The sequence below is a fragment of the Pipistrellus hanaki genome (assembly GCF_964339955.1).
Source record: "Pipistrellus hanaki genome assembly, chromosome: 3".
In the NCBI taxonomy this organism is placed as follows: domain Eukaryota; kingdom Metazoa; phylum Chordata; class Mammalia; order Chiroptera; family Vespertilionidae; genus Pipistrellus; species Pipistrellus hanaki.
In genome coordinates, this window is record NC_140505.1 from 139,275,983 (window position 1) to 139,291,143 (window position 15,161).

A 15,161-nucleotide genomic window follows, 5' to 3' on the forward strand; every position below is an offset into this window, starting at 1 on the left:
ATTGGCTGTGAGTGCCACCATCTTTGCAATGGGATGAGGGACAATTAGCATATTCTCTCTTTATTAGATAGAATTATACATTATAGAGAACCTATTATAAAATAGAGAGACATGCTTTAGCCAAAACCGGTTTGGCTCAGTGGATAGAGCGTTGGCCTGCAGACTGAAAGGTCCCGGGTTCGATTCCGGTCAAGGGAATCTTGGTTGTGGGCACATCCCCAGTAGGGGGTGTGCAGGAAGCAGCTGATCAATGATTCTCTCTCATAGATGTTTCTAACTCTCCCTCTCTCTTCCTCTCTGTAAAAAATCAATAAAAATATATATATATTTTTAAAAAGATCATGCTTTAATTTTATGTAATTTTTAATAAATTGCTTTAATATATAAGACATCATCTTAACTTGAAGACTTCTGCAAAGACCTATTTACAAATCAGGTCTTATCTACAGATTCCAGGTAAACATGAATTTTTGAAGGGAAATATACAAACCTGTACAGTACCCAAAATGCATACTTCTTTTTAAAAAAATATATTTTATTGATTTTTCAGAGAGAGGAAAGGAGAGGGATAGATAGCCAGAAACATTGATGAGAGAGAATCATTGACCAGCTGCCTCCCGCACCCCAAATCTAATCTCATTCTGTCACCATATATTTGACAAACAAATACATTTAATAGCAATTTTAAACAATAAAATATGTCTCCATTGAGCATGGCAAATTATATGCTTTCAAATTTTTTACACAATTAGCTTTTATATCAATATTTTCAAGAATGTGTTATAGGAACATGCATAAAGATCAACTGAATATAAATAATTACATTGATTTATTTATATTGTTTGGAATTTCTTTTTTCTTTATTGATTAAGGAGCTATATGTGTGTACTTATCCTCCCACTACCACTGCCCTCCTCCCCCATTCATGCCCTCACCCCCTTGGTGTCTGTGTTCATTGGTTATGTTTATATGCATGCATACAAATCCTTTGGTAGATCTCTCCCCCTTATCCCACCCTCCCCAACCATCCCTCTGAGGTTTGACAATCTGATTGATGCTTCTCAGTCTATGGATCTATTTTTGTTCATCATTATATTCCACAAATGAGTGAGATCATGTGATATTTATCTTTCTATTACCAGCTTATTTCGCCTAGCATAATGCTCTCCAGTTCCATCCACACTGTTGCAAATGGTAATAATTCTTTTTTTCTCCCCTTCAGTATAGTATTCCATTGGGTAGACATAACACATTTTTTAATCCATTCATCTGCTGATGGGCACCTAGGCTGTTTCCAAATCTTAGCTATGGTAAATTGTAGTGATATGAACATAGGGGTGCATATATCCTTTCTGATTGGTGTTTCTAGTTTCTTGGGATATATTTCTAGAAGTGGGATTAGTGGGTCAAATGGCAGTTCCATTTTTAGGTTTTTTTTAGGAAACTTCATACTGTTTCCCACAGTGGCTGCACCAGTCTGCATTCCCACCAGCAGCACATGAGGGTTCCTTTTTCTCCCCTTTTCTGTAAGTTCACTATTAATCTATACAAATGCCATAGATTTCTTGGTGTTAATTTTGCATCTTTCCACATTGCCAAATTATTTATTAAGTCTAATAATTTTTTATGGAGTCTTTAGGGTTTTCTATGTACAGTATCATGTCAACTGTGAATAAGGATAGTTTTACATCTTCTTTTTTCAATTTGGATGCTTTTTATTTCTTCTTGTCTGATTGCTATGGCTAGCACTTCCAGTACTATGTCAAACAGGAGTGGTGAAAGTGGGCATCTCTGTCTTGTTCCTGTTCTTAGGGAAAATGGTTTTAGTTTTTGCCCATTGAGTATGATGTTGGCTGCAGGTTTATCATATAAAGCTTTTATTATGTTGAGGTATGATCCCTCTATTTCCATTTTTGCTGAGGGATTTTATCAAGAAAGGCTGTTGGATATTCTCAAATGCTTTTTCTGCATCAATTGATATGACTATGTGAATTTTATCTCTCAATTTGTTTATGTGATGTATCATGTTTATTGATTTGCAGATATTGTACCATCTTTGCATCCTTAGGATAAGTCCTACTTGGTCATGGTGAATGATTTTTCTGATGTAATGCTGGATCTGATTTGCTAAAATTTTGTTGATTTTGGCATCTATATTTATGAGGGATATTGGCCTGTAATTTTCTTTTATTGTGTAGTCTATTTTTGGTGTAGGTATTAGGGTGATGCTGGCTTCATAGAATGAGCTTGGAAGTGTTCCTTCCTCTAGAAATTTTTTGAATAGTCTGAGGAGGATAGATTTTAATTCTTCTTTGAATGTTTGGTAAAACTCCTCTGTGAAGCCACATGGCCTCAGATTTTTATTTGCTGGAAGCTTTTTGATGAATAATTACATTTATTAAATTAAGAATAACTAAATGAATAAAGTGTGATCTAGTTTTTCAATATACTATTTTTTTAATTGTATTGAATTTATTGGGGTGACAAGCATTAACAAAATTATATAGGCTTCAAGTGTACAATTCTGTAATACATCATCTGTATATTGTATTGTGCTTCGCTATCCCAAGCCTCCTTCCATCGCCATTTATCCCACCTTTACCTACTTCAACCTCCCTCACACCCTTTTTCTGTTTTTGAGATTGTGCTTATCTACTTTCTTCATTTCTTTTGGATGCATTGATTAGTGCTCTTCTGTAAGAAAGTTAATTCTTGTCTGGTAGTGTGCTACTTGGCTGAGCATCGACCCATGCAGTTCAATTTCCAGTCAGGGCACATGCCCAAGTTACCAGCTTGATCTCCAGTCAGGGTTTGCATGAAGCAGCTGATAGATGTATCTCTCTCCCTCTCCATTCTTCTCTCTCTCTCTCTCTCTCTCTCTCTCTCTCTCTCTCTCTCTCTCATCTCTAAGCCAATAAAATATATTTAAAATATTAAGTTAATCCTTTCCCACCTTTAATTAATTATTCAAATATTTATAATAGCATGCACTAATGATTATTAGTTTTTTTCTTTGGGGGGGGGGGCTTATAATTCAATTAGAAGCCCAATTCATAAAATTTGTGCAAGGGGCTCAGCTCTTACAGCTGTGGCAGCTGCCTCGGCCCTTGCAGCCCTGTCTTTGTCTGGGACATAGTCTGCAATGTCCCCCCGGGGGGTCATTCAGCTGTCCAGTCTAATTAGCATATTATGCTTTTATTATTATAGATACTTCATTACTTATTTTGTTTTTCAAATTCTTCAGCATTGGCCATTGGCTGCTCTTTTAAGTAATTAGCCACTGTAAACTGACCATGAGATTCACTGCTTCTGTGGGGTGAAACTTCAGGGTCTTTCATAAATTGCAACAGGATACTTTGCTTCACAAGAAAGTGTTCTTTTTCTAGAAACTGATTCAAGTCTGGAATGGATGAAAGTTTTTTGATTCAAGTCAGGCTTCCATTAATAAGATTTGTTGTTATTATTATTAGTGTTATTGCTATTATTATTGAGTAAAAATTACCTCAGTAGGTTTCCCGTCTATATTTGTCCTACACTTTCATGATTAGTCTCCTATAACAAAGGTACATTTCTGTGAATTACCATTTTCATTACCACTTTACACAGGCTTCTGGGAGCTGTACAGTAACTTGGTTCCATCATTCCACGACTTAAGGCAGACACTGTCAGGGAAGTTTCAGGGAGGCTTACATAGCAGCATGTCCCACTTTCATCATCAACCCCACTTCCTCTCTTCCTCAGTTATAATAAAAGACAATGTATTTTAATTCTGGATATCTTAGGTAATATAGTTTGGAGATTAATAAATAGCTTGAAAATGTTGAATGCATTCCAACCTATCTCATCAATGTATTGATTTAAACCTCTGTATTAACTAATATTTCAACTTTTTATTATAGATAAACTTTAAATCAGTTGTTTATTAGTTACCCGAGGAACTAGGGACTGCCTCCCATCTACTCAAAGATGCATAGAGAATCCACAATTTCTGGTAAATGCACTAAATTCAATAATTTCAGCTCGATGTAAAATTAAGTTTCTTCTACCATGGGATATTAGAAATCATCCAAACATAGGTTTTCATATTTCTGTTAAAATAAATGAGCAAAACTCAGACAGTGTGGTTCAGTGGTTGAGCATCAACCCATGAACCAGAAGGTTACAGTTAGATTTCCAGTCAGGGCATGCCTTGGTTGCAGGTTACATTCCCCAAAGGGGGCATGCAGGAGGCATTCAATCAATGATTCTCTCTCATCATTGATGTTTCTGCTTTTCTTTCATCATTGATGTTTCTAGCCCTCTCTCCTTCTCCTTTCCTCTCTGAAACAAACAAACAAACAAACAAACAAACAAAATCCTGTAAAACTTTTAACATGTAAACTTTTTGTTTCTTAGTTTATGCATGCTTGCCATCTTCTGGAGAATGCCTAGTTATTCTGATACATGCTATAGGTCCTAAAACAGTCTAGTAGTGGTGAATGCATACGAAAGGAGAAATTTAAAGTTAACTCCTTCTTATTAGGTAATTACAGAGTTTCTAAACAGTGTCTGAACCACTTCAGGAGGCAGAGGAAGATGGATCCTTCTGTTGACAAGACTGTCTACCTTGTGCTTTCAAAATCAGGACTCATTCTAATTCTCAATCATCACTCTTTCCCAATCAAGACCCTACCATTCATTCACAGAAGACATATGGAGAGCTTGTGAATTAAATCAACTTTATAATTAAGAAATCTGTAGAATCAGAATTTAATAACTGACTAAGTCACCTCTTCTGTTGCAAGATGATTGAAACATCAAAGTTACATTTTCTTTCTTTAAGCTCTCTAATGCATGTGGAAGCAGCCAGGCTACTGTATTAGCGTTGTATTTATTATTTAAGTTTATTCAAACTTGCTTTTAGTAGGCATTTAATTCTAAGTTACCTCTAACTTCCTAATGTGTGAATGTAGACTACCAGCATTTAATTGCCTAATGGAATTTTTGCTGACTTCAGATCTAACCAGGTTAATAAATCGACCCCAGATTGTTACTGCTTTTAGAGTCTGTTTCCTGGATATGATCTTTGTATAGCAAGTGCAGTTTCAGAGAGCAGAATCCACCCTAGAATCCATGAACCTATTTAATACAGAGTAATGAATGGCTTAAGGAATTATCAAGAGAGTTGAAGGCAAATTTTAAGATGAACTTGCTAGAACGGTCTCAAAGCCAATTCACAAAATTGAGTCTCCATTTTTGTGAGAAAGGAAATATAGTACTATGTTAGTTCTAGTCCTTAGAAAACTAGCACTATTTCTATAAGGCTTAGGATCATCTGAATCTGTTATGATCTACACTAGCAATATATATACTTGATAATTAAGTTTAAAGTTCGTATCTGTCATGAATGTACTTGATTCCCAGCACCAGGAGGAGGGTGTAGCCTCAGGTCCCCTGTCAAGCCCCACAGGCTGGGGCGCAGCCTCAGGTCCCCCAGCCCAGACCAGGGAAGGGGGCGTGCCTTGAGGTCATCCATCAAGCACTGCCAGATGGGGGACACTGCCTGAGATATCTGTCAAACCCTGCTGGGTGGGCGCAGCCTCAGGTCTCCTGGCCCAGCACCAGGATGGGGGAACAGCCTCAGGTCACTCGTCAAGCCCCCGCTGGGTGGGGTTGTGGCCTGAGTTCCCTGGACTCAGCACTGGGGGTGCACCTTGAGGTCCTCCATCAAGTCCCATTGGGTGGGGATCATGGCCTCAAGTCCTCTGTCAGGGCGGGGGTGTGGTCTGAGGTCCCCTGGCCTGGTGCCGGGGTGGGGTGCATGGCCTGAAGTCCCCTGCCAACCCCAACCTGGTGTGGAGTGCAGTCTGAGTCCCCTGGCCTACCACTGGGGTGGGGGAAGCAGCCTGAGGTCCCCTAGCTCAACACCAGGGGAAGCACACCTTGAGGTCCCCCACCAAGCCCCACTGGGTGTGGGGTGTGCCCTCAGGTCCCCAGACCTGGCACTGGGGGCAGGGGTTGTGGCCTGAGGTCCCCCAGCCTGACGCCAGGGTGGCGGACATGGCCTGAGGTCCCCTGTCAAACCCCATAGGGGCAGAGGAGGGCATAGCCTTGCGTCCTTGCTGATAGCTCATTAAGGCTCCTTATGGGAACTTGGCCTCAGCTGTGGGTGCAGCCATCTTTGTGATGGAGTGATGGTCAATTAGCATATTCTCTCTTTATTAGATAGGATGCTTTTATTGATTTTAGAGAGATGAAAGGAGAGGGAGAGAGATAGAAACATCAATAATGAGAGAGAATCATTGATTGGCTTCCTCCTGCATGCCTCTTACTGGAGATTGAGCCTTTAACTGGGGCATGTACCCTACTGAAAATCAAACCTTGATGTCCTGCTTCATGGATCAAAGTTCATAGCATTTGAGCAGAATTACTATTCTTTGCATAATAAATGGAATCAATAAAATAGCTCTTTCATAGAAAGAAAATGATTGTTGCTTTTATGTTTCTTTTCACATGGTTCACCGTACACTTCTCTAACTTCAACAACTGTTATTTGCCATCGTGATTCTCTTTGTCCAGACTATCCATTTAATTTTATTTATAATTTTACCTGGGCATTCTTACTAGATTACTGCAAATGTGGGCAAACCCATCTTTTATAATGATACTTGTGTTCTGGTGCACGGATTTGTGCATATTGAAAGGAAATTAATTAGAAGAAATATTTTAATATCTCTATTTGCCCTTTCTCTATAATAGAAGTGTCAACCACATTCATTATTGACAATGACAGACTGAAACACACACATGTGATTGGCGCCATTGAGAGCCTTATATGTATTGTGCATGCACTAGTCAACTTAGCCTTTTATATATATATATTATAGATAAACTTACTTAATTAGACCTGCTTTCTCATTTAGCGAAACCTTTTTCCATTCCAGTGAAGCACCCCAACTTCTCTTTCAGGTAATTGTCAGCAACATAGCAATAAATATCAATACGAAGCAGATTATTATTGAAGATCATGCAGGGAGAACAAAGGGTGAAATGTTTAACTGCAGCAGTGTTTGACTGTATTCTGCATAGTGAGAAAACCTGAGTCATTTTCAAGTTCCACCATTTCTTACTTCTTTTCAGTTGGGTCAAGTTTCTAAACTTTCTAAATCTCTGTTTTCCAGTTAATGAAAAGAAAATAGGATTCTACTGAGTCTCAATGTTTCCCAAACTTTTGACATATGTGTACCCCTTCTATAATTTTTGTAACGCCGAGTACCCCTTGTACTCATGAGAACGTAGAATTAGGCGCAGCTAAGCATGCTGCAGTGCATATCCCCACCAAACTCCGGTGCAACGCTTACCCCCACCAAACTCCTCCTGTACCCCTTTGGGACGCGTACCGCACTTTGGGAAACACTGAGTCCTACGCCAGGACTTCTGTAAGGATCAAATGAGATGAGGCACAGGAAAATGCTTCACAGAAATTTGGTTAAAGTGTAAATGTTTGCACCTAGCTATAAAAACAAGTCAGGTTCCTAGACTGAAGAAACTCCAAGGAGGCTAGTTGCTAGGGAGAGGAACTTGGGCATTGTCATTAACCAGCACCCTCAGAAACTGTTTTTGGGCTGAGCTGGGATATGGGCCACATGTTGCATCATAGGGTCTTGGCAGTGTTGGCTGCAATTTGGTGCAGTGTGGTGGTGGGGCCTGTGGCCCACTTGGGGGAAGATGAGTGTTGGTTTGTCAGCTCCAGGTCCATGGTGCCATTATTTTTAAATGGCCAGTGCACATCATGCCAGCTCTTGCATTGAGTGTCCACCCCTTAGTGGTCACTGCATGTCATAGTTACCGAATTAGAGGAAAGAACACTTAGCCCGTTTTATATATATATAAATTCATGCAATGCACTAAGGTGGGGGGGGGGGAGCGTCCCTCAGCCTCTCCTGCCCCCTCTCACAGCCTGGGAGCCCTCAGGGGATGTCCTACTTAAAGCTCCCTAAGGAGGGGGCCTAAGCCAGTCTGGCCTCCCTCTGTGGGAAGCGACTGGACTGATCAGGGGAAGGCGCTGCCCCCATCACCCTGCTGCTCCTGTCACTGCTGGTCGCAGAGGTGGCCTGAGCCCCGGGCCTCACAGCCTCTGTGGCTCTGTCTGCCCTAATTAGCATATTACCCTTTTATTAGTATAGATTAGGGGTGTCGAACTCAATCAGAGAAGGGGCCAAAATCTAAAATCCAGCCCAAATCGTGGGCCGAATGGTTTACTGAACAGTCATAAACTGACAATGTCATAAACTGACAGCGGAGTGCAGTGATGACAGCGCGGTGCGGGCCACATTGCAAGGCCTGGTGGGCTGGATTTGGCCCGCGGGCCTTGTGTTTGACACATGTGGTATAGATGGTACTTGGCATGCTTTAAAAAAGATTATCTCATAAATGTTTACATTTTATCTGTTACCTGAAATCCTATAGGGTGGAGATGGTATATTTTATTAATCCAAATGACTAGTATATGCCTGAAACTTAGTTGCTTTAAAATATTTAAAAAATAATGTCTGAATAAATTTTCACTATCATGTGAGAATTAGAAATTATATTAATATATGCAATATTCTTATTCTTCATATATAAAGCTATTAATATTAACATATAGATATTAACAAGAAAAATCCTGCATAAAAACACATTTTATTATTTATAAGGAATCATCTTAAATTATTCTATATATAGCATTATTATTGATATTCTTTGTTTTGTACATGGACTTCATTTTAGAAATATGCATTCATATTTCCTGGATATAAATGTGCTTAAAATAATTTGACATCTCCTAGAAATCTAGACTGTGTTCATTATATACATTCTTTTTGAAAAGATCTGAGATAATACCAGGTACACAAGTAAAATTGAATTGATGATCAATTCATGTTTCACAATACAAGTTAGGACTAGAGGAAGCTGTATTGGAGAGAGTTTTTCTATAATTCAATTACCAGTAACCTTTTTACTCAGGAAATAATGTGACTGTCTAATAATATACAAGATAATGACCACCAACAACAAAAAAATAGAAGTGAAAACTAAAATGACAGCTAAAGTAGACAAGGTTTATCAAATACTTGTGACTTAAGGGTTAAAATGATAAAATATTTAGTAATTATTGTGCAATTGACCAAAATTCTGCTAGAAGAGGCAGTAAAATTGACATTTTTTTTGTCAATGCTAATATTATCAGGCTTATAGGCAATTTAGACCTAACTTGTTGCATTTATCAAATTAAAATTTAATTATATTTTGCTTCCTGTTAGAATTTGAGGTTACTTCCTGTTAGAATCATTATTTTTTACTTATTTATTTTTAATCCTCACCTGAGAATATTTTTCCATTGATTTTTAGAAAGATAATAGAAGAAGAAAGAGAGGAAGACAGAGAGAAACATAGATGAGAGAAATGCATTGATTGGTTGCCTCTTGCACAAGCCCTGACCAGGGCCTGGGCCCAGAAGGAAGAGACCACAACTGAGGTTCATGCCCTTGACTGGAATCAAACCCAGGATCTTCAGTCTGCAGGTGGATGCTCTATCCACTGAGCAAAACAATCTAGGGCAGTGATTGGCAAACTCATTAGTCAACAGAGCCAAATATCAACAGTACAATGACTAAAATTCCTTTCGAGAGCTGAAAACCGACTTCTGCGCACAGGCCACAAATTTCAATTGCACTGTACAAGCTCGCCTGCACGTGGTATTTTGTGGAAGAGCCACACTCAAGGGGCCAAAGAGCCACATGTGACTTGCAAGCCGCAGTTTGCTGTCCATTGATCTAGTAGGGGTGTCGAACTCAATCAGAGAAGGGGCCAAAATCTAAAATCCAGCCTAAATCGCGGGCCGAATGGTTTACTGAACAGTCATAAACTGACAATGTCATAAACTGACAGCGGAGTGCAGTGATGACAGCGCGGTGCGGGCCACATTGCAAGGCCTGGCGGGCTGGATTTGGCCCGCGGGCCTTGTGTTTGACATATGTGATAGGGCAAGAGTCATTATTTGTCATCACTATATCCTCAACATCTGTCAAGTAAGTAAAACCTAAGTGAGTTAATCATACATTCAAAAGTCCTTTAACTATTCTAATATTTAACATGAACTTCTACTCATAATTATTATTAGTGAAAGCCAGTACAAAAATGAAGGTAATCCTATTAGCCTGGATTTTGAGATTAAAGAAAAATAATGTAAATCCCAGTTTGAAAGCTACAATCTCTGTGACAAAGAACTCTTGACCTCAGTTTCTTCTTGTTCATTCACCTGTAAATCAGAAATAGTAATACTCACTTTCTAAGAGGTTTTTAAATATTGTGTACAGTTTGCCTAATTGAAGTAGAGTGTACAGAAAATTATAAACAGATGTTTAAAATTTCTCTTTCCTTAATTCCCAAACCCCTAAGTCAGTTGTAGATACTAAAGCACAATTCTCCAGAAAGTTGAACTCTTACCAGATTATTATAGTTTCATGCGTTTTACTTGATATATTTTACATTGTCTGTTCTCTACATACATTTTAATTTTTGGAAGTAGTTAATCTAACTGAAGGAAAATACCTCTTACTAAAAGACGATAGTAATTTGTAGGTGCCTCATAAAGTTATTGGCAGAATTAAATGAGCCAATACAAAAAAACAGAAAAACAAAAACCCAAAATCAATAACTCTAGAATTTGATAATTGCTGAAAATTTTTTATTTTATTTTCCATATCTCTCTCTTCTCCTTCTCATTATATTATAATTATTATTAACTAGAGGTCTACATCAGCTGCAGGCTGCTGGCCAGGGCTTCCCTTCCTTCCCCCCGACTAGCCCCGGCCCCTGGTCGAACTCCTGGACAACTCTAGGTTGAGGGGACAAATTGCATACTAAACTTTTATTATATAGGATAATAATTTTAATATATATGAGTTATAATCTTTAATTTATTTATGTAGATGTTTATATTTTTCTCCCAACCTCCTGGTAATGGTGACAATTTGACTTCATGCAAATGCCAAATAAAATAAAAATTTTCCAATAACATTCATTTCTATTACCTGCTAAGAATGGTAAGATCAAAATTTCACATCTATCCTGACATTTTTCCAATTAAATGCCCTATATCTCTTCAAAAGCAAGAGGCTTCTACTTAAATCATAATCATTAGATTTTTTTTTTTTACTTCATCCAAGTACATTTGAATATAATATTTCACAGAATACTCTGAAGCAATATCCAGTTTTACAAATTTATTGAGTATAACATTTGGGAAATTTTAATATGAAAATAACAAAAACTGATTCATTTGCCTCTCAGCATAACCATTATGACTTGTCTCATTTTTTATTCTTATAAAAGGTATTTCTTATATCAAATGATCTCACGCATCTAGGGGAAATAATGAAGAACATAAACTGATGAACAAAAACAGACCTGAAGACAGGGAAGCATTGATCAGACTGTCAAATCTCAGAGCAAAGGTAGGGGTGAGTGGGGGAAAGGGGTAGAGATCAACCAAAGGACTTGTATGCATCCATAGAAGCCTAACCAATGGTCATGGACAACAAGGGGGTGAGGGCATACGTGGGGAGGGGTTTGGAATGGGAATGGGGGGATGAGGACAATTATGTGATACCATAATCAATAAAAAATAAAAATTATAATTAATTAAAAAATAACAAAGGGAAAATAGCTGTAATAAAGCAAAGAGTGTTTTGGGAGAGTATGAAAAATAGAAATCCTTTTAATGTTACCAGCACTTTCACTTACCAGAGAAAAACAGAACCTTTTGAAAAGCATCTTTAAAGGCTTGCTTTACTTGCTGGTTCCTCAGGGTATATATAAACGGATTCATCATAGGAGCAACGGAAGTGTTCAGAATAGCTACTCCTTTGGTCAATGATGCCTTCTCTTTTGCTGAAGGGTTGGCATACATGAATATGCAGCTTCCATAAGAGATGGAAATGACAATCATGTGAGAGGAGCAGGTAGAAAATGCCTTTTTCCTCTGGCTGGCAGAAGGCAGTCTTAGAATTGTCCTAATGATGAACGTGTAGGACAGAATTATCAACGCCAAAGTGAAAAGCAGAATCACTATGGCCGAGTAAAAACCAATCACTTCCAGGAGCCAGGTGTCTGAGCAGGATAATTGCAAAAGGGGGAAATAGTCACAGGCAAAGTGATCGATGACATTGGAGCCACAGTAATCTAACTGGAGGAAAAGAATAACTGGTGGGAAGATATTTAAGAATCCTGCCAGCCAAGCACAAAAGACAAGCACTATGCAGACTCTTTTGTTCATGATGGTTGTATAATGCAGGGGCTTGCAGATGGCTACATAGCGGTCATAGGACATGGCAGTCAGAAGATAAAATTCAGTTATGCCCATGAAGATGAAGAAAAACAATTGAGCTGTGCAAGTATTGTATGAAATAGTTTTGTCTCTGGTAATAATGGTGCCTAAAAATCTAGGAATACAAACGGTTGTAAAGGATATTTCTAATACAGAGAAGTTCCTGAGGAAGAAATACATAGGGGTCTGTAGGTGAGAATCCACCAAGGTGAGAGTGATGATGGTCAAATTTCCTGAGACACTTAAAATATATGTGATAACTAAAAAGAGAAAGATCACTATCTGAATCTCCGGATCATCTGACAGTCCTAGAAGAATGAATTCTGAGGGTACTGTGCGGTTTCTCATTGCTGATCCTTCCCCCTGCTTTACAACAGAAAATATGTTTCCCCTATAGAACATAAAAAAAGTTAAAACAGGATTGAGTATGACATTTTAAAAATATCTATGATGATAAATAATCTATGAAATTCAAAAACATGTTTCCCCTCAACTACTCTCTCCAATTTCCATCAACCTTACATTCAAGCAATGAATATTAACTGAAATTAAATACAATCTCTTTTCTTTGAAAACACACAGACCATGGAAAAAAATCTTGTGCTAATATTTAAACAAAAGCTATTCTTTTCTAATGTTTCTTTAAAATTAAGCTTGCAACTATTCTTTAAAATATTTAGTCCTTTTAAAATATCCCTAACAGATCATTTTTATTTCCCCAATATTATAAAAATAGTCCAGATTGTGATAACCTAAATACAGAGTTTGAAAGGTGGCAGAGAAAAGTTTAGATTTTATAGTTTTAGGCTTACATAGTTTTAGGAGACTTTTACGAAGTTAAACAACTACTCAGCATAGTATCATCTCACTGTGGAGCATGCATGTTTATCCCTGGGAAAGTTCTGCTGGTATTCTCTTCTACTTTACTTTCTTAGGGGTTTGATTGATGCTACCCCTTTTCTAATAAAAAGTCCAAAAGAACAAGAAAAGCAAACTTCTGATATTAAAATAAGTAATTGCCCAGAAACAGTTTAATTTATACAATGCATAATTTATTTTTTGTTTCCAATATTGCTATGGCAAAGAAACAAGTAGATGATCAAAATAACATTTAATGGGAGTGAGGTATTGCTTTTAATATGGAATAAAATTTTATAATCTGATTTCTATAACAGAATATCATTAAACTTGGAAAAAGTAATTGAACAACCCAAAACTTATTTCTGGATTCCTGCTTTAGGATTCCATTTATAGTCCCTTTGATATTAAACAACTGCTTAACTTTTAATATAAAAAGGGATATAAATCCACAAATACATATGCAAATAATATTTTTAAACACTTGAATAAAATAGAATACTATGTTGGAGAATAACAAATTTACTTACTTCTTGGTTCTTCTTGATGATTTAGTCTCAAACTTAACTGTCTAATTGGCTTAAATATTTACATAATTTCAGAGCTGATAAATTGAGTTAGCAATTTATTTTATTTTTATTGTACTGTCAGAACAAGTGTGGTAACTTAAACTTTTTTTTATAATTCTCAGGGATTATAGTTCTCTCTCTTTTTTTAAAAAAAACTAGTAATATTTGACAATATCATTTATTCCTGGTACTGTAACAAAACTCATTCCTGCTTTTTGTCTTTCACCTGAGATCCATCAATTACACCTGGGTGGATAAATAAATAAATAAATAAATAAAAACATTTATTAAAGATTTTCTTTGTATTTATGGAAACATTTCAAAATATATTTTGTAATTCTATGGTTACACATCTACAAAATTTAAATATACTTTCCTTATACTTCAGAGACTGTGATGTTTTCCTGCAAATGCTGTCTTAAGAAAAAGGAAATAGGAATGTTCTTCTTTATATGTCATCCGCGTGGAACTGGACTTACTTTAGCTGCGTCTTTCTTATTGGCTCAGGGGAGTTCATTAAGTAAGCTGAGTATCAAGGAGAGGCATTCTTAAGGATGCAGATCACTCATTTTTATAAATATTGATAAAAATTAAAAAACAGAATGGTTGAGGTAAATGAGGCAAATATATAAACAAGATGTATATTGAGTGAGTGGAAATTTGATTTATAATATGACTCTTCTAACACTGTCCAAGGAGTCCATTTTTTTCTCATAAAGATTCTGGGCATAAACCTCAGGAAGGTTCATGTGCTTATAGGTCATAAGAAATGGTACAAAACACTGCACTGGATTTCTAGTATGACTTGATTGTCTTCTGAAATGGACAACATGTTAAAGACTGATGAGGAGTTCTATCCCAATATTGACTCTGAATTGACAGAAACCCTTCCCATGGCCCATGACTAATTTCTTTTTTACTACTTTCCTTCACCATATCATTTACTTTCATGTCCAGCCGAAGTGACCCAGTGGCTGAGCATTGACTGATGAACCAGGAGGTCATGGTTTGATTCCCAGTCAGGGTACATGCTTGGGTTGAGGATGTGCAAGAGGCAGCTTGTCAACGGTACTCTCTCATCATTGATGTTTCTATAACTTTCTCCTTCCCTTTCCTTTCTGAAATCAATAAAAGTTGGTTATGTATCTTGTCTTCATCACATTCATACTTGTGGGTAATGCAGCCTTTATTGATTTTCTTAGAGGATAGGAGAGTGAGTTTCTATCTCACAAAGCACTGCATTTCATTTGAAAAATCTATTAGACATGTTTCTTTTCCATAATAACTTTTCTCAGTCTCCTAGATACTGAAATTGCCTGCCTCTCTTCCTTGACCACTCTCTCACTCTATTATTATTATTATTATTATTATTATTATTATTT

General features: G+C 37.2%; 1 protein-coding gene across 1 annotated transcript; it reads right to left on the reverse strand.

Moving 5' to 3' along the window:
* Positions 1–11,761: 11,761 nt before the first annotated feature.
* LOC311618754 (olfactory receptor 6C3-like) lies at positions 11,762–12,700 on the reverse strand (the record flags this gene model as incomplete). The annotated part of the gene is made up of 1 exon (XM_084876333.1): positions 11,762–12,700. The coding sequence occupies one exon, from the start codon at positions 12,698–12,700 to the stop codon at positions 11,762–11,764; it is 939 nt and encodes a 312-aa protein (XP_084732459.1).
* Positions 12,701–15,161: the final 2,461 nt, after the last annotated feature.